Source organism: Sapajus apella, unplaced genomic scaffold (assembly GCF_009761245.1).
Source record: "Sapajus apella isolate SASKATOON/1434 unplaced genomic scaffold, GSC_monkey_1.0 scaffold74, whole genome shotgun sequence".
Lineage (NCBI taxonomy): Eukaryota > Metazoa > Chordata > Mammalia > Primates > Cebidae > Sapajus > Sapajus apella.
Genome location: NW_022437014.1, coordinates 5,226,312 through 5,248,188, shown reverse-complemented (window position 1 = coordinate 5,248,188; position 21,877 = coordinate 5,226,312). Strand labels below are relative to the sequence as shown.

Below are 21,877 nucleotides of genomic sequence, written 5' to 3'. Positions count from 1 at the left end.
TTTTAACATGTAAAAATATCCTAAAAGTATGTTGTACAGTTGCATCTTGCTTTGTGTAAGGCATTAGTGGGTCAGTGGGTGGACATTTAACTATGAACTTGTTTAAAGGAAGACATCTCTGGATGTGTTTCATAACACACAATTCTCACACTGAAAACAGGGCAACAGAGGAACTCCAAATACCTAAGCCAAGGGTCTTATTTTTGGATAAGGGTACACAGGCCTATGGAAAATTACACGAGTAGTGTGGACCTACCCTGTCCTCATTGGATAGTGAATCAGCAGTGCCGTGTGGAGCTATGCTGAAGCCTGAAGCAACCGGAAGTCAGTAATCTGGTCAGGTTTGATTTTAAATTTGGTATCTTGCTCATCATATTTTTTTTTTTTGCATCAATTCTGATTTTAGAATATTGCACCAAAACATTGTCTTCCTTAGTCTTTTAGTCAGATATTTGTGCCCAAGTGTCTCACCATACCCTAGTCCTGGTGCTGTGTACCAGTAATGGATAGCCTCCAACTTATCCTTGCCTGCAATCAGCTAGTAGCTGAGCACGTTTTGCGGGGAGGGTCTAGATCTAGGCCATTCCTGTCCCCTGTGGACTTGTCTATAAGCAACCTTTGCTTGGGAACCAAGTCCTCATCTAGCAGTCTGAAGGTGGGTGCACTTTAGTCCGAGGCCCACCCTACCCAATCCTTCCGGTGTCAAGACTTTCAGTGTGGTATGAAAAATTCCCACCTTCTGCTCGCTTCTCCTTTATCTTTATAGGTGTTTCACTCCAAATAAATCTCTTGCACCTCTAATCACATCTTGGCATCAGCTTCTGGAAGACCCAACCACTAAAAATTAAAGGAGTGTATTATAAATTAGAAAATATGTAAGAATATGGATTTCTCTTTTTCAGATTCTAATTTGAATGTGTGAAGTAAAGACATATAATAATGTTTTAAAATAAGACACAAAGCCTTTGGATTTTACATAGGAAGTTTTAATTAAGAAGAAATGAAAATTTATCCAGATCAATTTATTCGAACTTACATCCAAGAAGAAATATTCAACTTAAGGATTAGAAATAAAAGTGGCAATTGTCTACTTCTTTCGTGGTAAGTAGTAGATCATACAAGCCTGATGACAAGAGTAATAGCTTTGTGAAAACTGTATATTCGAGTACATATGAACTCATACTTGGCTTATACAGAATTTATCCAATTCTAGCAAAGTCAGCATAATTTAAGTAAACCTCCTTGAGTTTTACACCATGGCTCTCAAGTCTGAAAGCTTAGATTTGATTATAACCATGGCAAAAGTGATTATCTTTATTTTCTGAAAATGTAATCAACTTTTAAAATAAGTTAGGCAAACATCAGATTTACATAGACCATATGAAGGATAGGAGGAAATTGCAATTGTTCCTGTAATTGCAGAGCCTAAACCATAAATTCAAATTGTACTGCTATCTCTACTATTAAAACAAGCCAAGAAAGCCTATTACAGTCTAAGAGAAGTGAATGTGATTCTGCAGGGTCCACTAAGGAAGTATTTTGAAAATCTATCATCACATTAGTACTCAATGGCTGTACAGCAGTTATTTTAAAGTATGCTCCCAGGGTCACCTCTTGCTGAAAAATTAACCTCCAGGAAGTAGAGTGACAAGTATCATCCACATTTTATAGGAAATAAACGCAAAGAAGATTTAGGACTGAGTAATCTATTCAAAATTAGAAAGAAAAATATAGACTTTGGCTTTATTTGAAAATCCCTATTGGGTTATATGCACTAATCTGCATTTCAACTTCCAAGCCAATCTATTTAAAAAAGTTACCTCCATTTTGTGTCTAATATTTTACTGTATAAGAATAGTACAGGTGGACTCTTGCACTGCTTATATTTAGTAGGCCATTAATAAAGAAAAACTTTTGTGCTTTCTGTTCTTTCCTTAAAATAAAAATGTAAAACTGACTTTTTTCCTCCAAAGTAGAAACAGTAGTTTGCTTGACTTAAAATCTTTTATTCACTTGTGCATTACATTACCTAACATTACACAGGCTATTCTACATTTAAACATTGTTTTTCTTGTGTTGTCTCCAGGAATGTTTTATAATTTTGTTTACTTTCCTTGAAATTTGCTTTACCAAAATGAATGCTTAAGCTGTTTATTGGATTTCAATTATAGCTAAGAGTGACAAGAAATCTTTTTAATGAAAAATAAATATAAGAGTTAGATCTTGGCCAGGCACGGTGGCTCATGCCTGTAATCCCAGCACTCTGAAAGGCCGAGGTGGGTGGATCACCTGAGGTCAGGAGTTCGAGACCAGCCTAGCCAACATGGTAAAGTCCCATCTCTACTAAAAATACAAAAATTGGCTGGGCATGGTGGCGGGCACCTGTAATCTTAGCTACTTGGGAGGCTGAGGCAGAAGAATTGCTGGAACCTGAGAGGCGGAGGTTGCAGTGGGCTGAGATCATGCCATTGCACTCCAGCCTGGGCCGACAACAGCGAGACTCTGTCTCAAAAAACAAACAAACAAACAAATCAAACAAACAAAAGAACTCTCAAGGTTTTTGTTTCATAGGAAGGAAGCTCTCTATTGCATGGATCTATAAAATGATCCAAACTTCAGAGACAGGAAGCTGATAACTGGATTTATCTGCTTAATGGCTTTGGCTCATGAATAAATGATAATGGTTTATGTGTTTTTCTTATAAAAATAAATGGAATTTGTGTAATGATAGGAGTCCTACTTGCCACATTTGTTCTACTTATTAAAGGATTTCTAATTACTAAGACATTCTTTATATTATTTATAATTAAGAAGTCAAAACTAACTGAAAGCCATTCTTTGACCACAGTTGGCCATTAGCTGAAATTCAGGAAAGAACACAGGTTTGATCACCAAATCAATAAATCTAGCCACAGGCTGACTAAAAGCTTCCTTTAATCTTCTTCCTATTAGGTCTTCCTTTAAATTAAACCATTCCCTTTATGAATTATTTAGGTGAATGACATGGTTATAGATAGATCACATATAACTCTATACAAAAATGCCAAAGGAACCTTAAAAAGTCCATTCAGCATACTTCAGGAATTATACTATGAATCAAGATGCTGTAGGCTTAGGAAAAAAATGGGAGTGGGAGTATGTCTTGTAAAGCTTCAGAGAAAAATAGAAAAGTCAAGTTTATTTCCTGATTCGCCCAGGAAGATTCCCAAAGCGCAGTTAAGTGTCTGGTCCAGACTAGCTATTAGCGATTAAGTAGTTTCTTTTCACTGTCAAGGCTTTTCCCTGAGGTAATGCCTAAATTCCTAATTTTAATATTTGATCTTATTTCGCTTTGCTCCATTCTCTCTCATCAATAAGCTCCCCACATTTCCACCATGCTAAATGCTTTCTCAACTCTGGAATTTACACTTTTCAAATCTTCCCACTGTTCAACATAAGAGTTACAAAATTTTAGACAAATTTATACGTTCCCACATTGTTCCACTCATAGTTTACTCATTTATATAGTGCAACCAATGTATTGTTTACATTTTGTATAGGTTAGTTTCTGAATACTGGATGTTCTTCCAAGTATATCCTCACAAAGACACAGAGGATGGGGGTAACCCTTCTGAATTCCAATTCCTTAATGTTTTTTAAAAAAATTATTACTTTTATTTTCCCTTATTTCCCTTAAAAAATTCCCTTCTCAAGTCTTTATATATCTACTTTCCAAATTTCTTTTCACTGTAGCAAATACCAAAGGAAAAATAAAAATCATTTCAAAGTCAATGAATCTCTTCCCTGCTCTCATTTATTAGACCATCTACTTCAAGGCTACATATGTGGCAGTATTTTTAAGTGTTAATAGCTGTTAATACCTTGAAGTTGAAAAAATAAAAAAGCCAGAGAAAACATATCACAAGCAATCAGTTTGAATTATATGAAAAGGTACTTAGATCTTGACTTTCATATAAATACTAATTTTAACACTATAAAAGACAACATAATTATATATCATTTTTCTTTATAAAACTACCCCTTAACAGAATAGTTGTAAGCTAATCGTCCCTTAGGTTTTTCTGTACTGATAAAAAGTTATTTTTAAAAGAAAAATATTTAAAATAATTGTTTCACAGAAACAGAAAATCTTATCAAATTCTGATAAAAAACTATAATCATGGGTAGTCTACCACACTATTTTCTTTCACCAAAGATGGATATTTAGGAAGTGTCATATCGGTTAATAAGATAAGCTTCTCAGTGATCTACAAAAGCGCCACAATAAAGATGAGGTAGTATGAGACTTTTCTAACATTGCAAAAGGTAAGTATCATCTTTACAAGAGATATTTATCCTGACACTGGTGTTATGATATCCTGAGCCTCATCACTGCTGAGAGAGGTGCAATTTTTGTAGCTACATCTCATTGAGACTAAGACAATCTTGAGATCACTGAGGAAAAATAAATGATAGAAGATAATGGCAATAGAGATTTTCCTTGTTTAATTTTGTAATAATTACTAAAAATTCATTTCAAAGCTATTTTGGAAAAATGTCATCTTCATATTAACAGAAGAACTGCCAGATAGGGAAATGCTATTCACGTAAAAGCAATAATGAAGAAATATTGTTCTAAGTTGGAAGTTTATGAGTCCAATTTCTTTCAATCCAGGTAGAAGCAGTTTCCTAATATAGCTAAACTAGCATCAAGAAGTCAATTACCATATTAAAAAATGCCAATGTGTACAAAGGGTTAGACAGCTTACCAGAAGAAAAATTGTGTCTACATTTATTATTCTTTGACTCTTTAAAAAAAGAAGTTAGGAAACCACTCCATTTATTTTTACTAGTTACCTTGGGTTAAAGATGTTTCTAAAAATGTTACCCTGTTTCTGGGACAGTAAATTTAAAAGATCACCCCTTTTGTCCAGTACTGTTTTGTATGGCATAAGTCATGTAGCTGTCAAATGGCTTTCCTTTTTCTTGAAGCCACATTAAAGACCTAAGTTAATTCTGAAATAGGGATAATTATTTGGAACTTGTAGATCAAAAACAATATGAAGCTTCCTGAATACTGAGCTCCATGTTTATTTCTTGAATCTTTATCAAAGTTCAACTTAAAATAATAAAAAACTACTCAGGTACTCTTTGATTACTAGTGGAAATTTGCGGCTGCTTATAGACTGTGGAATTTCCCCAAAGTAACAGCTCAGAGTTTCTATAAAAGGGCTAAATAGAAGTAACAGTTCATAAGCTAATACAGAAAAACCCCACAATTGCTTTAGCACTTTAGTAACTACTAGCTACTAATAGTGTTATTACTATTTTCAAAGCTTCCAGTGAGAAAGAAACAAGATTACGTTTTGAAGATGGTTTAACTCTTCTAGGTTGAGGAGAAAGACCTATTTAGGAATGACAAATGATCCAGCCACATTGCAGAAGAGTAAGTGCACCTCCAGAATGTTATGTTTTCATTTGGTTCTCATCAACCAGATTAATCAAATTTAGTAATCCTGCTTTAGAGTTAATATTTAAAATGAAAACACAGCAAGCTTGACTTGGTTTTGTTACCTTTAACATCCCTAATGGTAAGTTATAAAAGTCAATAACATTAGTAGGGATGGTGAATTACAACATTCAGCTTTACTGAAGAATGTCAAACTCAGTGAAAAGGGGGATGGGGAAGTATATTTTATATAATACTACTGGCATAGATCAACAAAATATTTCACATGTAGGAAAAAACATAAGATTACCTTTTGAAGAAAAGTATGAAATACAGAATATTCAAATGTGTTTGCAATGCCTACCAAATTTCAAATATGCCTGGATCATGTATAAATTCAGGAAAGAAAAAATTTAAGTATACAATTTACACGGTAAAAACAAAAACCAAACACCTGGTTAAAAAATATCTATTTAGGCTCTAGTGTATAACCTTAAACAATTAGTGTATCATTAAAAAAATGGATTTAGAAGTAAAATTTAGGGCAGAGATTTCTCTGGATACCACTGCCTTCGTAGAAAAATTCAAAGTGGCATAAGAAAAATAAAATATTAAATGAAAATATATGTTATCATTCCCATATTCCTATCCTGTTACTAGCATTGTTGTTCTGGGGCATCAATCCTGAGTACTCTAACTTTTGATTTATAATGATATTCCTTCAGATATAATTTCATAGAAGAAGGAATTGGAAGGGCATCAATGCCATCATAAGTTGTACAGTTACAAATAACTGTTCTGCATATATGCTGCAGGGAAAAAGGGAAAGTCCGAATTAAAGGAGTGGATAGAAGTGGTTCAAAGAACATACAGGCGCTTGGGTCCTTATAATGTTCTAGGAGCCCAGTAATGTCAGGAGAATGGAAGACACAGGGATCATGTGCATCAAAGCTAAAGTTGTGATTCCACTGTTCAATTCTAGCATGAAGAGAACGACTATAGCGTCTAAAACTAACAGAGAATAAATAGTCTTCCTGTGCTGAATCTCGAAGTAAAAAGGTACCCTCTGGTTTTCCTTCCAGTAGTGCTTCGGCTGCGTATTTATCCATCACTCCCCAGTAACATGGATTGTTATTGATCTGAAGAAGGTCTGGTACAAGACAGTGGACATAATCAATCTGTGTGTGGTATTTAGGAGGTGTTTCCAACTGCAGGATTTCATCATCCAATTCCCATTTGGGTTTGTTTCTTTTTCTGGAACTTGTGCAAAGTGTTAGAATTTCATCATCGGAATCCATATCGCTATCTTCTATACTGTTATTTGAAACCAGGTTCATCACAGAGCCAGTCATAGGACCTTCTCTACATGAAATGTTGTTGGTGGTTATGACACAGGGCTGAACATTGGTATGTGAGAAACAGTTTATATTTTCTTCCACATTGCTTCGTTTTAGCTGACCATCCCTCAATTCAGTCTGAGACAAGTCTGTGCTTACCCATTCATCTGATCTGGAATTTATAGGAGCAGTGTGTCGTTTAATAAAATGCCACCTAAAGGCTAAATCTGATCGAGGTGGGAAAGGACACTTATCTAACATGAGTTCACTGATATGAATTTTCCTTTTAGATGGAAGCCCGGAAGAGTGCCGACTACTACAATTCTTTATTGGAAAACACTGCCCCACAGCATCCTGCAGTTTCTGTTTAAGAGATCGGCCTAAAAATCTATGCCCACAGGAATGATCTAAGTCCAACTCAATGGATGAACAGCTGTGCTTCCTTTCTTGGTTCCTTAAAGAAACTTCAGTTTTCTCTATATCATTCACTGTTTCAGCATCTGAACAACTCTCACTCTTTTTTGACCAAGATAACTTCTTTCCACTCCACACATAACCGTCTTTTCTGTCGGCACTTCTGCTCCGACTAGTTTTGGGCCTTACATCTACATTTTTACTAATATTTTCATTATTTTCTGCCATTTTAACAAATTATCCACAAATTCTAATGTTATAAATACTGCTTTTTCTATTTTTCCAGCAGGAAGTTTCTTCTGGGCATTTTCTGGATGTATCTAAAGGAAAAAAAAAGCCATTAACCATTTGTCATCTACCTTGTCTAGTTTACATATTAAGCTTCAATTAGACACAAGAGGAAAAAGCATGGTTAGTACACGAAAAAGTTTGTTCCCACTTAAATAAAATGCTATATAATATATATGATAACTTAATAGTGCCATAAAGTGAAGAGAGTTCCTTTCTCATAGCTAATTTTCAGTGTGACACAGAAAAAGCCAAGCCTCCTCTATCAACCATAATAAATGTGCAAATCTTAATAGTTTCTAGTCTGGAGTATACCTTATGCTTATCTCTCCTTACCACAGTTTCCTTATTTCACAGCAGATCAGTGAATTATTTGTAGGAGACAGACACAAATCCATGAGCTGGTGTTTGAAAACTACTACCCTACACAGTTCCTTCACCTTCTCCATATTTCCTTCCCTACTGATTAAAATATGAACAATTTTAAGTTGTAAAGCTGTAAGAATTTGTTAAATAAACAATCACCACTGAACAACAGAAATGCCCAGTAAGCATTGTCAATGCAGTGTTTTAAACTCACTTCAATAACTGGTCAACTTTACTATTAGTTCAGGCAATTTTTAGAAAATAGAAAATTGGATAAAAATTTGCCATTTTAAACACATACGCCTTTGTATTCTTGATATTTGAAAATACAATCAGATAAATTTCTATAAGGCACTGCCTTTCCTCTGAAGTTGGTAAAACATACTCTAATTTGCAATGTAAAATACCGAGTTTCATGTAGACTAATAATGATTGTAAACGGAATTTACTTTGGGAGGCCTAGGCAGGTGGATCACGAGGTCAGGAGTTTGAGACCAGCCTGGCCAATATGGTGAAACCCTGTCTCTACTAGAAATACAAAAATTGGCCAGGCACGGTGGCTCACACCTGTAATTCCAGCATTGTGGGAGGCCAAGGCGGGCGGATCACGAGGTCAGGAAATTGAGACCATCCTGGTAACATCGTGAAACCCTGCCTCTATTAAAAAAAAAAATTTAAAAAAGGGGGGAAAAAAAAGAAATACAAAAATTAGCCAAGCATTGTGGTGGGAGCCTGTAATCCCAACTACTCAACTCAGGAAGCTGAGGCAGGAGAATTGCTTGACCCAGGAGGCCACGTTGCAGTGGTCTGAGATGGCACCACTGCACTCCAGACTAGGTGACAGAGCAAGACTCTGTCTTGGTGTAGGGGTAGAAAAAAAAAGATTTAGGCCAGGAACTGGGGAAAGGGGTCCTATAATCTCAATTTTTTTGCAAATGAAACATAAATTTTGTAACTAAAAAAAAAAAAAAATCCCATCATACTCAACAGTCTGATATGATTAAGTTTGATTATGTCAGAGGAAAATTTTAAAAATCCCAACAGTCAAGTAAATGTCTACAGACTCTTGAATCCATTTTCAAAGTAGTAGAATTTGAAACAAGTATCTGTATTGGAAAATATGACTGGCAAGTGCTTAAAAGTGTGAACTAATAATAAAGACTTGCCATATAAAGAACACTATTTCTAAGGCTGGGTGCAGTGGCTCACGTCTGTATTCTCAGCATTTTGGGAGGGTCGATTGCCTGAGCTAAGGAATTTGAGACTAGCCTGGGCAATGTGGCAAAACCCCATCTCTAACAAAAATACAAAAAATTAGCTGGGTGTGGTGGCACACGCCTGTGGTCTCAGCTACTTGGGAGCCTAAGGTGGGAGGATTGCATCAGCTTGGGAGGCAGAGGTTGCAGTGAGCTGTGATTGTGCCACTGCACGCCTGTCTGAATGACAGAGTGAGACCCCAGTTCCTTTTTTTTTTTTTTTTTTTTTTTATTAAGACGGGGTTTCACCATGTTGGTCAGGCTGGTCTTGAACTCTCGACCTCAGGTGATCTGCCCACCTTGGCCTCCAAAGCGCTTGGATTACAGGCGTGAGCCACCACGCCCAGCCTTACCCCAGCTCCAAAAAGAACACCATTTGGTGATTATAGCTATTACAGTCAGCCCTCCATATCCATGGGTTCTCCATCCTTGGATTCAACCAATTGTAGATGGAAAATATTCAAGGAAAAAAAACCTAATAAATTAAAAGCAATACAGTATAACAACTCTTTACATAGCATTTATATTGTATTAGGTATGATAAGTAATCTAGAAATGATTAAAAGTATTTGGGAGGACAGGGGTATGTTATGTGCTAATATTACTCCATTTTATTTTAAGGGATTTGAGCATCCATGGACTTTGGTATCTGTAGGGGTCCTAGAACCAATCTCCACGGATATGGAAGAACACCTGTATTTTGATTTAATATGCTCAATGATATATAACCATTTAAGATCTTTAGGGAAAAATATTTCTTATCTAATTTTGAAAGAAACTTCATCACTTAGCATAGCCAAGATTGTATTCAACTGCATGCTTTGGCTGTTCACTGACTAAATTCCACTGAACAAAAACTAGAAGCAACAAGGTAGGCTGAAGAATATGAAGAGTAATTTATTAAAGTTTGAAAAGCTTGGCGCTCTTATTTACTAAATGAACTTCACTTCTGAGTGTGACCTCTAATCTTGTCTCTTTGCTACCTCTAAATTGTGGCATGTCTTCCTTCTCTTCCTTCACTTCCATATGAGAGCTAAGCTCTCTGTGTTCTTGACGACATTCCCACCTTTACCAAGGCCCTACTTCAATTTCTCTCTCAAACTTCTTGCTACCTTCAAAAGCAACCAAGTCTCCTTATAAAGTCTTTCAGTGATTATAATGCTTTCTTAGTCATAACTGTTACCATTTCATTACATTTATTTATTTATTTTTTAAGATGGTCTCTATCGCCCAGGCTGGAGTACAGTGGTGCGATCACAGCTCACTGCAGCCTTGACCTCCCAGACTCAAATCATTCTCCTGCCTCAGCCTCTGGAGTAGCAGGGACTACAGACACGTGCCACCGGCAAGACTAATTAAAAATATTTATTTTGTAGAGACAGAGTCTCCTTCGGTTGCCCAGGCTGGTCTTGAACTCCTGGGTTCAAGTGAAAGTTCTGGGATTATAGGGGTGAGCCACTGAGCCTAGCCCTAAATTTCTCAGCGAGTAGCGTAACTTGATTTCCCCTTAAGATGAAAACAGCTTTTTGTTTTTTTTTTCATTATAAAACAAAAATTACCCCAGTCAGAAAATGGCAGAGTGAAAACCTTTTTGCCCTTCCTTCTCTCAGAAGTCAGTCCAATCAACAAGAAAATATGAGAAAAATCACAAACCTCTTCTTCAATGAAACGAACAGATATCTATAACCAAAGTCATAAAAAAGAAGTACAGAAAATCAATGAACAATAACTGACTCAGCAGCAGAGATACAGGAGGCATCAGGCACAGAGGTAATACAGATAAGACGCAAGTCAACAGAGCAGGTAAAGTTCAGGACCCACAGGCACTGAGTGCTACCGAAAGTGTGGGTGGAGAACAGGGTGCAACATGGGAGATAAGGTGACATTCTGCCTAAGAGCAGGTAGATTTCTGTTTCTTATCCCACATCTAGAGGAAATTGGACACTTATTATTTGGAGAAACTGAACCAGATGGGCTTGGGATTTTAAATAGCGGAAAGAGCGAGGGTAGAGGAGAAGATTGGGCCTAAACAACAGCAACAAATAAAAGTTCCTTGCTCTCTTCTGCCATCCAGCTCCCAGAACTCCAGGAGCTAGATTTATACCTCCCTAACAGAAGAGTGAAAAACACTTCTCTGGAAAAGAGAATGGCCAAAGAGAAAAGACCTATCAAAGCTGACAGCTGGGAATCCTCCAAAATAAAGCTGGAAGACCACCCAACCATGCAGTGAAGCATACACGTCCACAGGCCCTGCCTACTCACACACAGCTTCCAGGAAGCATAGTTGTATACTCTAAACTAGGAAAGAACACTCATGGGTCATCAGACTTGATATGGTTTGCCTGTGTACCCACCCAAATCTCACTTTAAATTGCAATAATCCCTATGTGTCAAAGGCAGGGCCAGGTGGAGATAACTGAATCATGAAGGCAGTTTCCCCCATACTGCTCTCATGGTAGTAAGTCTCATGAGATCTGATGGTTTTATAAATGGGAGTTCCCCTGCAGAAGCTCTCTTGCCTGCCACCATGTAAGATGTGACTTTGCTCCTCATTCACCTTCTGCCATGATTGTGAGGCCTCCCCAGTCATGTGGAACTGTGAGTCAAACCTCTTTCCTTTATAAATTACCCATTCTTGGTTATGTCCTTATTAGCAGCATGAGAACAGACTAAAATGACTTTTGAGGAAGTTTCTAACATATATGAAATAACAAAACATACAGAACTTGGAGAAAACAACTATGGAAAGAGCAGACACTAAAACTGACTTCTTTCAAGTCAAGAGAAGATATTACAACTATGAATAAGTAAGATGCTATGAAAAGGAGGTGGGGCTAGGGCAGTGGCTCACAACTGTAATCCCAGCACTTTGGGAGGCCGAGGTGGGCAGATCACCTGAGATCAGGAGTTTGAGAACAGCCTGGTCAACATAGTGAAACCCTGTCTCTACTAAAATACAAAAATTAGCTGGGCATGGTCATGGTGCTTGTAATCCCAGCTACTTGGGAGGCTGAGGCAGGAGAATTGCTTGAACCCAGAAGGCCGAGGTTGCAGTTAGCTGGGATTGCATCCCAGTACTCCAGTACGGGTGACAAGATCCAAACTCCTTCTAAAAATAAATAAATAAATAAATGAAAGGGCAGACAACTAGAATAAGATTTTTTTTTTTTGAAATTAAAAATATGATTGCTGAAATAATTTTTTTTTTTTTTGAGACAGAGTCTTGCTCTGTCCCCCAGGCTGCAGTGCAGTGGTGCAATCTCAGCTCACTGCAACCTCCGCCTCCTAGGTTCAAGCAATTCTCTGCCTCAGCCTCCCGAGTAGCTGAGATTACAGGTGCCCACCACCATGTCCAGCTAATATTTTTGGTAGAGACAGGGATTCACCATGTTGGCCAGGCTGCTCTTGAACTCCTGACCTTGTGATCCACCCGCCTCAGGCTCCCAAAGTGCTAGGATTATAGGTGTGAGCCACTGCGCCCAGCCAATAATTTTTTTTTCTTGAGACAGGGTCTCACTCTGTCACCCACGCTGGAGTGCCGTGGCATGATCTCGGCCCACTGCAACCTGTTTCCCAGGGCTCAAGTGATCCTCCCACCTCAGCCTTCCAAGTAGCTGGGACTACAGGCACGTGCCACCATGCCCGGCTAATTTTTGTATTTTTTTGTAGAGATGGAGTCTTGCCATGTTGCCTAGGCTAGTATCAAACTTCTGGGCTTAAGCAATCTGCCCACTTCTCCCAAAGGGCAGGGATTTCGGGCGTGAGCCACTGCACCTGGCCTGAAATAAAATATTTAATAGAAAAGTTGGTGGGTATGCTTAGGAACTGATACAGGAAATAGGAAAAAATGGTGAACTAGACAGAAAAGACAAGAACATTAGAGATTAATACAGGCATTTCATAGAAAATAACAAAATGGATGGGGGAAATTATCAAATAAACTATATTAGAAAATTTCCCATAAGGACAGGCACCTCCATACTGAAAGAGCCCACTCAATGTCAAAGTACATTATTCTAATTTTAGAAGCCTAGAGATAAAGAGGAGATACTAAGTCTTTCTGAAAGGGAAAATTCATGCTCACCATGGAAAACCCAAACCAGGCATAAAGTTTCAACAAAAAAGCAAATATATCCATAATCCCATCCCCCAGCAGTAACCATTTTAACATTCTCAGTATCTCTATACATGTATATGGATGGCAAGGATGCATTCCCACAGCATAGTGACGGCAGACATTAGAAACATGGTTGAGTCCAGTTTCTGTTTTGTACTAGCCATATAACCTTGAAACATCAGTTCATTCACATGTAAAATTGAGGTCCTAATGCCATCTATTTCATTGGGCTGTTCGGGATTACACAGCATAATGCACAGGTATTCAGCTCAGGTCCTAAATGTGTTAAGTACTCAATATATGTTAACATATATGTTCATTTTTTTCTTTTTTTAAAAAAAGAAACGAAGACTACATATGTTGTTTCGTTAAAGCACCGAAGCCAGTTTTATTGGCTTTACAGTTTTCTTCATAAGAAATCACAGAATACCTCCGTCTCTAGCCCAATGTTACTACAAAGTAAAGAGATTTTTGTGAGCAAATATAATTTTCAGGAGGAAAACTAATGTTTCAAAGTGAAAAGGGAACCACATGTCAGATACAGGTGAAACTCAACAGACCATGAAGTTACAGAATGATTTGATGTCTTCACCCAAAGAACAAGTTTACACGCAAAACAGGTTTTCTTTTGCAAGGCTTACCAACTTTTATGTCACAGGTACCAGTCAATCAAGTGTGTCTGGATTTTAGGTTAATTGTTTTTATGTGTGCTAATGATACAGATGTCCATAAAATAAAGTTAAAAATATCACTGCCCTAGTTGAGTTTTCTACACATTTACCTGTACTTAATTAATGTAGGCTGGGTGCTGTGACTCACACCTGTAATCCCAGCACTTTGGGAGGTAGAGGTGGGTGGATCACCTGAGGTCAGGAGTTCGAGACCAGCCTGGCCAACATGGCGAAAACCCATCTCTACTAAAAATACAAAAATTAGCCAGGCACGGTGGCACATGCCTGTAGTTCCAGCTACTTGGGAGGCTGAGGCAGGAGAATGGCTTGAACCTGGAAGGCTGCCGCTGCAGCGAGCCAAGATCGTGCCATTGCATTCCAGCCTGGGTGACAGAGCCAGACTTCGTCTCGGGGCAAAAAAAAAAAAAAAAAAAAAAAAGGAGTTAACGCAATAAAAACTTCTGATTAGTTACGGTTTTGTATCTATCTCAGAATTAGAGCTTTATATAAATTTCACATAGCTATTCTTTTGCTAGAAAACTGTAAGTTCGTGCTCAAGAAATCCTACTTTTATAAAATGTAATTTTTTGCCCTATCAATATATGGTTCAGAATGTCATCAGATGTTTTAGTCTTTAAAGGCAGAAGAACATTTTTCTATTTATATTTGTCTAAAAATTACAAAAATTAATATTAGTACTGAATATGGTCGATGATGTTACCATCATGCATTGTCAGATGGACATTTGTCTGTGCTGTTCCTAAGAGAAGAATGGGAGTTCCAAAAAGCTTATAAGTTATGGCAGCCAGTCCTCTCTGTTTCTTTATTAACTTTCAGTGTACTGTTTATATCTTTTTGTTTGTTTGTTAGTTTTCGAGACAGGGTCTCACTCTGTTACCCAGACTGGAGTGCAATGGTACAGTCTCGGCTCACTGCAACCTCTGCCTCCGAGGTTCAAGTGATTCTCCTGCCTCAGCCTCCCCAGTAGCTGGGATTACTGACATGCCACCACACCTGGCTAATTTTTGTATTTTCAGTAGAGACAGGGTTTCACCACGTTGGTCAGGCTGGTCTCAAACTCCTTGACCTCGAACGACCCGCCCGCCTCAGCCTCCCAAAGTGCTGGGATTATAGGCATGAGCCAACATGCCTGGCCTCACCATGTTGTCCAGCCTGGTCTCGAACTTTTGGCCTAAAGTGATCTGCCCGCCTCAGCCTCCCAAAGTGCTGGGATTATAGACGTGAGCCACTGTGCCTGGCTTTTTGTTTTTTTTTTTGGAGATAGAGTCTCGCTCTTATCACCCAGGCTGGAGTGGAGTGGTATGATCTCAACTCACTACAACCTCCACCTCTTGGGTTCAAGCGACTCTCCTGGCTAATTTTTTGTATCTTTAGTAGAGATAGGGTTTCACTGTGTTAGCCAGGATGGTCTCGATCTCCAGACCTTGTGATTCCCAAAGTGCTGGGATTACAGGCATGAGCCACTGTGCCTGGTCGTTATATATTTTTCTTTTACAAAATAACAGTCTTCCAAATTTCGTAACCATTACAGAAATAACAAGTGGCTCTCAGAAGCTGCAGATAGATATATTTTTTTAAAACACATGCATTTAATCATATACTTTTTGGCGTACATAAAATCTTAATAATTACCGAGAAAGTAACTGCTTAAAAATAACCCTATGCTATGGAGAGATCTTGTTAGAAAAAAGATACTCAGAATTTCTTTCATCAGCATTTGATTCTGTTATTAAAAAAATGAGAGATATCAAACTTTCATATACTTTAAAGAGAATTTTCTAATCTCTTCCAGAAGCTTCTTTGAACCAAAATTCTAAAATAGAAAAAAATTCACATTTCTTTCAATAAAAATAACTACTAATTTTAGTGAGTGAAAAATTATTTTTATTGTTATAAAGACTAAAGATGAGTATTTTGAAAACAAGCTTTGGAATTTTGTCCATACATGTAAAACCTGAATGCAAAAAAAAGTGTAGGTTCTTAATCTGAACGAGTTGTTCCAGATAGCCTATCATTAATTCTTAAAATTTTATGAAAACTTTGTATAAATGAGGTAGAAGAGGAAATGATAAGGTGGCTTCAAGAATAATTTTAAGGGACCCAAAAATCAAAGGTGATAGTTTGAAAGATGCTGACAAATCAAAGATCTTTGATTGTAGCTGCAAAAATGCTTTTTAAAAAGAAGGTGAAAGAATCACTTGGGAAAAGGCTGCTTTGGCTCGATTCAATAATTAATTTTTTATGAAGGCAGCTATGTGACATTGCCCTGGGGAGTACAGAATGACATCTTTTTTTTTAAAAAAGTCATATTTCTTAATGAGCAAAAAGCAAATATTTAAAAAGCAAGTTTACATAAAAGCCTTCTCAAGAAAACAAGTTCCTAGATTCTGCCACTATTTGGTCCCAGATTCTACCACAAATTACAATGACAATGATAACAGAATGAGTGTCCATTATGTCAATTTTCACTACAAAATATTTAAATAATATTTAGTAATACTGACTAAGGCTGAAAAGGTGATTTTAATTCAAGATTTCTACAGAAAACAATTAAAATCCAATAATTAAAAGGATAAGCTTCCTTTATCTGGAAATTCATAGTATTCTCTACGATGTTGGATAACAGCATTATTGCATACATTAATTATTCACTGAACTACTTATGTCTACAATGCTGACATACATCTAAGACCACAATTAATGTAAACACTACACTGGAATAAATTTGATCTTATAAAGACTAATTCAGTATACTACATTAATAATGCACAAATATATTATTAATATGGTAGTAATTAAGCCTGATTATTTTCCCTACCAAATTCATGATTCCAAAGTTTACCTGCCATCATGTGCCCAAAAACTCCTTGAAAGCATTCTGATCATAGTCCGTGTATTTGAGTTGGATTCTGTAGAAACGTTTAGGCTCCACAAACGGAAGTCAACGGATAGCAGATAACGGATGAACTCCTTGGAATGTTAAGAAAAAAATGTGAAAATGGGTTTATTTGTATGAAAAAATATCTGACTAAAAAACAAATGTTTTTCTCATTACAAAAGTAATACAGGTTCATTTTCCAGTAAATATTTTAAAGTATCTCCTTTTTTCATGCTACTGAGCCAGGGACTTAATGGCAATTTTCTAAAAACGAATCATCAATTTAGAAGCACTGCACCCTCCTTTCCCTTTCTCCCCACTTTTTCCACTTTCTTTCCTAAGTATAGTTTGCTTATGTCACTTTTGCCCACTCTGTACTCTTGTGGACGCTAGTTCCGAAAGATGTTAACACATATTCTGGAGAAAAAAAGCTTCTCTTGTCAAATAAGTTTGGGAAATGCTTCTTCTCTCAAAGATTACAGTGCATATTTAGCAAGCGTTCCCAAGAGATCCCTCAGTAAAGAAATCTGTATAAGCCATAGCTTCCTATCTTTACTTTGCCACAAATCCTTTTGTGGAACAAATATTGGGGAAACATTAATGGGCTAATCTGTTAACATGAGTGTACATTACCTAAGCTTTAGCTAAAGATAAGGAGAGATGTCTTGGAACCCCTATCACTGAAGAGGCTAATTTAGAGTGAAGAAAACAGAAAACTATGAGCTGGCAGTACCTGAACTTCTAAAAGTAGAAGGAAGATTAACAGAATTTAGAAACAGAATATTTAAGATATAGTACTGTAACACTTCATGGAATAAATTAGATTGAACAGATTTTTTTCTTCTAATCTGTAATTTTCTATGATAAAAACAATATATGCTCATTGTATAATACATGGACCAGTCAGAAAAGTTTAAAAAGGAGGGGAAAATAGCTATAATTCCATTACTTAAAAGCAGGCAATTTTGACATTTTGGCCTATTTCTTGTTCTTTTTTCTTATAAGACCAATAAAACATAAAGAGAAAATTTTAAAGTTTTAAAGATCTGTAAAAAATTAACAACCTATACTGTTTTTCACTATACTATGTTTAAAAATAAGCATGGTGAAGATGAAATAGTGTGAGCTGTGAAATTGTCAAATATGGGCTAAAATTCAGACTTTGCACTCACTAGGTATGTTACCTGCTTAAAAAAAAAATCTAATTTAGCTTAAGATCCCCCACTGTAAAATCTGGATAATGCCAGCCACTTCATGTTTTTACTGCCAAGAATAAAATGTATGAAAATAACATACACTGAACTTAATGAAAACAAATATTGGCCGCTTCCTAGTATTACTCAGATCTTTCCATGATTAAAAATGAGGGATGGGAAAGTAGCAAAATTAAGAAAAAGGAGAAGGGAAACAAAGATTACATGTAAGGCTAAAAATTCTGCAGAAAAATGTGCCTCAGAAATGTGAAATCAAGGAAGCTCAAGCATTTCTGAAGTATCACAAATTACCATATTATTCCTGATGTTAAATATATTCTTTTAAAAAGTTTTAAATTCTTTAACAGAAAAATTGTAGCTTTTTAAAAGCTAACTTAGTAGATTTAAATAGAAAAGAGGCAAAGGTTTTACAAAATTTTATTATATTCTCTTCACTGCTTCATAACAATTACATATGCTTACATTTAAATTTGGGTAACAAGTTTTACCTACAAATTAGTAAAAGGTGATCTCTGGGCTGGGCACAATGGCACAAGCCTGTAATCCCAGCACTTTGGGAGGCCAAGGCAGGTGGATCATGAGGTCAAGATATCAAGTCCATCCTGTAGTCCCAGCTACTTGGGAGGCTGAGGCAGGAGAATCACTTGAATCCAGGAGGCGGAGGTTACAGTGAGCCGAGATCACACGACTGCACTCTGGCCTGGCAACAGAGTGAGACTCCATCTCAAAAAAAAAGGTGACTTTAGACATTATGTTTTTGGTTTTTTTTTCTTTTATGTATTTATTTTTGTTTTTTAAAGACGGCGTTTCACCATGTTGGTCAGGCTGGTCTTGAACTCCCGACCTCAGGTGATCCGCCCACCTTGGCTTCCAAAGTGCTTGGATTACAGGCGTGAGCCACCACGCCCAGCTGACATTATGTTTTACTACATTCTAAATTTTGTGGCAACAACTATGGTTTGAAGAATCAGTGTGGTAGACTACTTGGACTAGGTGAGAGACCTGGGTTCTATTTCCAGCTCTGACATTTCAAAGTTGTGTGAGATAAATCAAAACTTTTCTGCCTTAGTTTTCCTATCTGTAAAACACTGATTATCTCGTCTTGCCGTAGTAAGGATCTAGTGTTAATGTAATATAAGAATCAAATACTGGCTGTCTTTTAGCCAGGGGAACTGGGTAGCTGGGAGTATGAGTGGGGGGGGACTTTTACTGTATTGCCTTTTATATCATATGAAGTTTACATACAGACAAGTACTATTTACAAAATAAGTAACACTTTACCCCCAAATTATTAAATAGGCTAGGAAGTTTCAGGACACATTCAGAAATACAAAAATCTTAGCATTTCTAAAGTGCCTTCAATGTTCCTTTTTTAATATTTTGGTCTCCTTAGCTATTGTTACACTCTTCTAGCCTTACCTTTCACAAGATTAATCACTTTTGCACCAAGTACATATTTTAATAGAAAATTATTTTTAAAACTCCTTCCATAAGCCAGTACTGGTATATCCTCTTAGATAAGCTCTGTAAGATCACTTGATTTTACATAGGTAATACCATCATCGGTAGAACGGCAAATGTACCCATGTTTTCTCACTCAATGGCCCTTGACACCAACAAAATTAGTGAGCCTAAGGGTAGTATAAGTGGTTACAACACAGCAAAGCTGCAATTCAATCTGTGACTTTGGTATCATTTTCAGTCAGCTCAAATAGCCACCCACACCTATGAGATAAGCACTGTTAATGATAAATAATTCTATTTGGAAAATTTTTGATATTCAGTAACATGGCTACACTGAGTTCTTTTTTAAAAACTGTATTATTTTAACTAACTAGACAAGTTTGCTAATATTTAAGTTACACATCTTTCATTACTGCACTATCATCTTGTCCTATTGTATGAATGTCTAGTTCCCTCCACAAGACCATAAATTCACTGAAGGTATTACCATTTGCAGACATTTGACTGAAATAAATGGAATTGTGAAAGCATTATACTAGCAAAAGCAAGAATACATTTTTTTAACATTTGAAAAATCTACTGGATAATTATTGAAACATATCCCACTTTAAACAAAAACCACTAAATACCCATCCAAAGTACCCCTTTAATAACATGAGACATTAATAACAATTACTTTTACATATCCATGAGTATCTCCTATATACTCTAACAATGCAGTGGAGGTAGGTGTCATCTGCATTTTAGAGATGAGGAATTCGATTTTCAGTAAAGGAACATATTCAAGGTCACATAAGTGCCAGGTAGAATTAAAACCTAGGACTGTAGAACTCGGAGGCTCAAGCTCTTATCATACATGCGAAATCTGCAAAGAAAATTGTTCTTTAACGTATGAATCAAATGGTTTGATTGATAAGAGAAAAAGACAGATGTGTGGACACCAATCATAGTCTTAAAGTCACATGGATATTATAGATACTACAGTGAAGGCATTTTATAGCTATAACTTGTTCTAATTTGGAGATTCTTCTTATGCTGAGCTCTGAATAGTACTAACCAGAAATCTCCCCCTGCTTTATTCAACATAGAGTTGACTATTATGTGAGTTCATCTTGAACTCCACGTAGTTTAACCAATGACAGCAAGTTACTTGAACAAAGCATTTATAAACCGGTCTATCCAAAAAACAAATGATCTCCAAAGAAAAATTAGGTCACTCAGAAAGCATCATCTCAGGTACCATTGCTCTTTCGGGAAATCAACGGTGGGTTATTTTCCCACAAATCCCGAGTTCTTTTTAAGCAGTCATTCTTCCCCTTCATTCATATACAAACCTCTGCGTCTAGCAAGGCTATCTGGAGCTCTAGTACTAAAAACAACGCCTCACACAATGCCATCAAGGTAAGAACACGACGGTTTGCCTGTGTGCTTGCAACTTTTCACAATGGAACTACATTGAAAAAAAAATAGGGAAACCTCTTCAACAGAAGAAAACATCTCACTTAGGTCATCAACTAAATGTGATTGGTACTGGAAGGTATCACAAAAACATTGAAAAATTCTCAAAGATAAGTACGAACGAAAGAATATCATTCTGAAGATTTTCATCAGAGGCTGGTGTACCAATCTGGAGAATGTTAGTGGCCAAGACTCTAGCAGATACTGCATGGATCAAATGTAAGCACTCAACGCAGTTAAGTTATAACACTTCTTTTGGTTCTAAACATTCACTTCAGTAAACTTTAGGTAGGCTCTGAATAGAGAACACAAGTTACTTTCTTCAAAAGGGGTATATAGAATCGCAAGGAATAAACATTAATGTATATACCCCATACCTTCAGGGACCAAGAGTAACCAACCAGAGCTGAAATTAAGTCATTCCTCCTTTATCTCTACAGAAGCGACAAGGTGAGGGCACGAATGATGCCAAGATTAGAGGCTCGAAAAGATCTCGCCTTCTTCTCCAGAGAAGATGCTCAAAGATCTGTCTGCTAACTGGGCCCCAAGAAGGGACCGGATCCTTTTAGGAATCCGGGTATTGTGGCCCGGGAGGAGACCCTGGAGTGCAGGAACAAGACCCCGGCCTACGAGACCAGCAGCGGCCACCCTTCCCCCACTCACCTCCTGGAGCGCAGCTTAACTGGGGTTGCCAGAGTAACTGCTGCCATCACCATCGCCATCACTCAGGGCGCTTGCTTAAGTGGGGAGGGGAGGCCCAACCACTCCGGCACCTCGTGTGGGTCTTACAAAGCAGATACCTTTCTGCCACCCCTAATCCCGCTTCGGCGTTCTGGTCCCATCCTAGCCGTCACAGTCATTGCCTCAGCCAGGTCCCTGGGCGCCGCCACCACTTCCGTGTTCAGCTCATTCCCTTCCTCCCTTCCTCCCTTTCTCCCTTCCTCCCTCCTCCCTCACTGCCCAGG

General features: G+C 37.3%; 1 protein-coding gene across 4 annotated transcripts; it reads right to left on the bottom strand.

Moving 5' to 3' along the window:
- Nucleotides 1-964: 964 nt before the first annotated feature.
- On the bottom strand, nucleotides 965-21,868 carry SOCS4 (suppressor of cytokine signaling 4). 4 transcript variants are annotated; one of them, XM_032251126.1, is made up of 4 exons: nucleotides 21,576-21,868; nucleotides 16,741-16,868; nucleotides 12,773-12,868; nucleotides 965-7,499 (listed from the first exon to the last, which is right to left on the bottom strand). In XM_032251126.1, the coding sequence occupies exon 4, from the start codon at nucleotides 7,405-7,407 to the stop codon at nucleotides 6,085-6,087; it is 1,323 nt and encodes a 440-aa protein (XP_032107017.1). In that variant the 5' UTR covers nucleotides 7,408-7,499; nucleotides 12,773-12,868; nucleotides 16,741-16,868; nucleotides 21,576-21,868; the 3' UTR covers nucleotides 965-6,084. The 4 variants fall into 4 exon arrangements, with proteins under 4 accessions (XP_032107017.1, XP_032107019.1, XP_032107018.1 ...); XM_032251128.1 differs by lacking the exon at nucleotides 21,576-21,868 and adding an exon at nucleotides 21,290-21,376; XM_032251127.1 differs by lacking the exon at nucleotides 12,773-12,868.
- Between the last annotated feature and the right edge of the window lie 9 nt (nucleotides 21,869-21,877).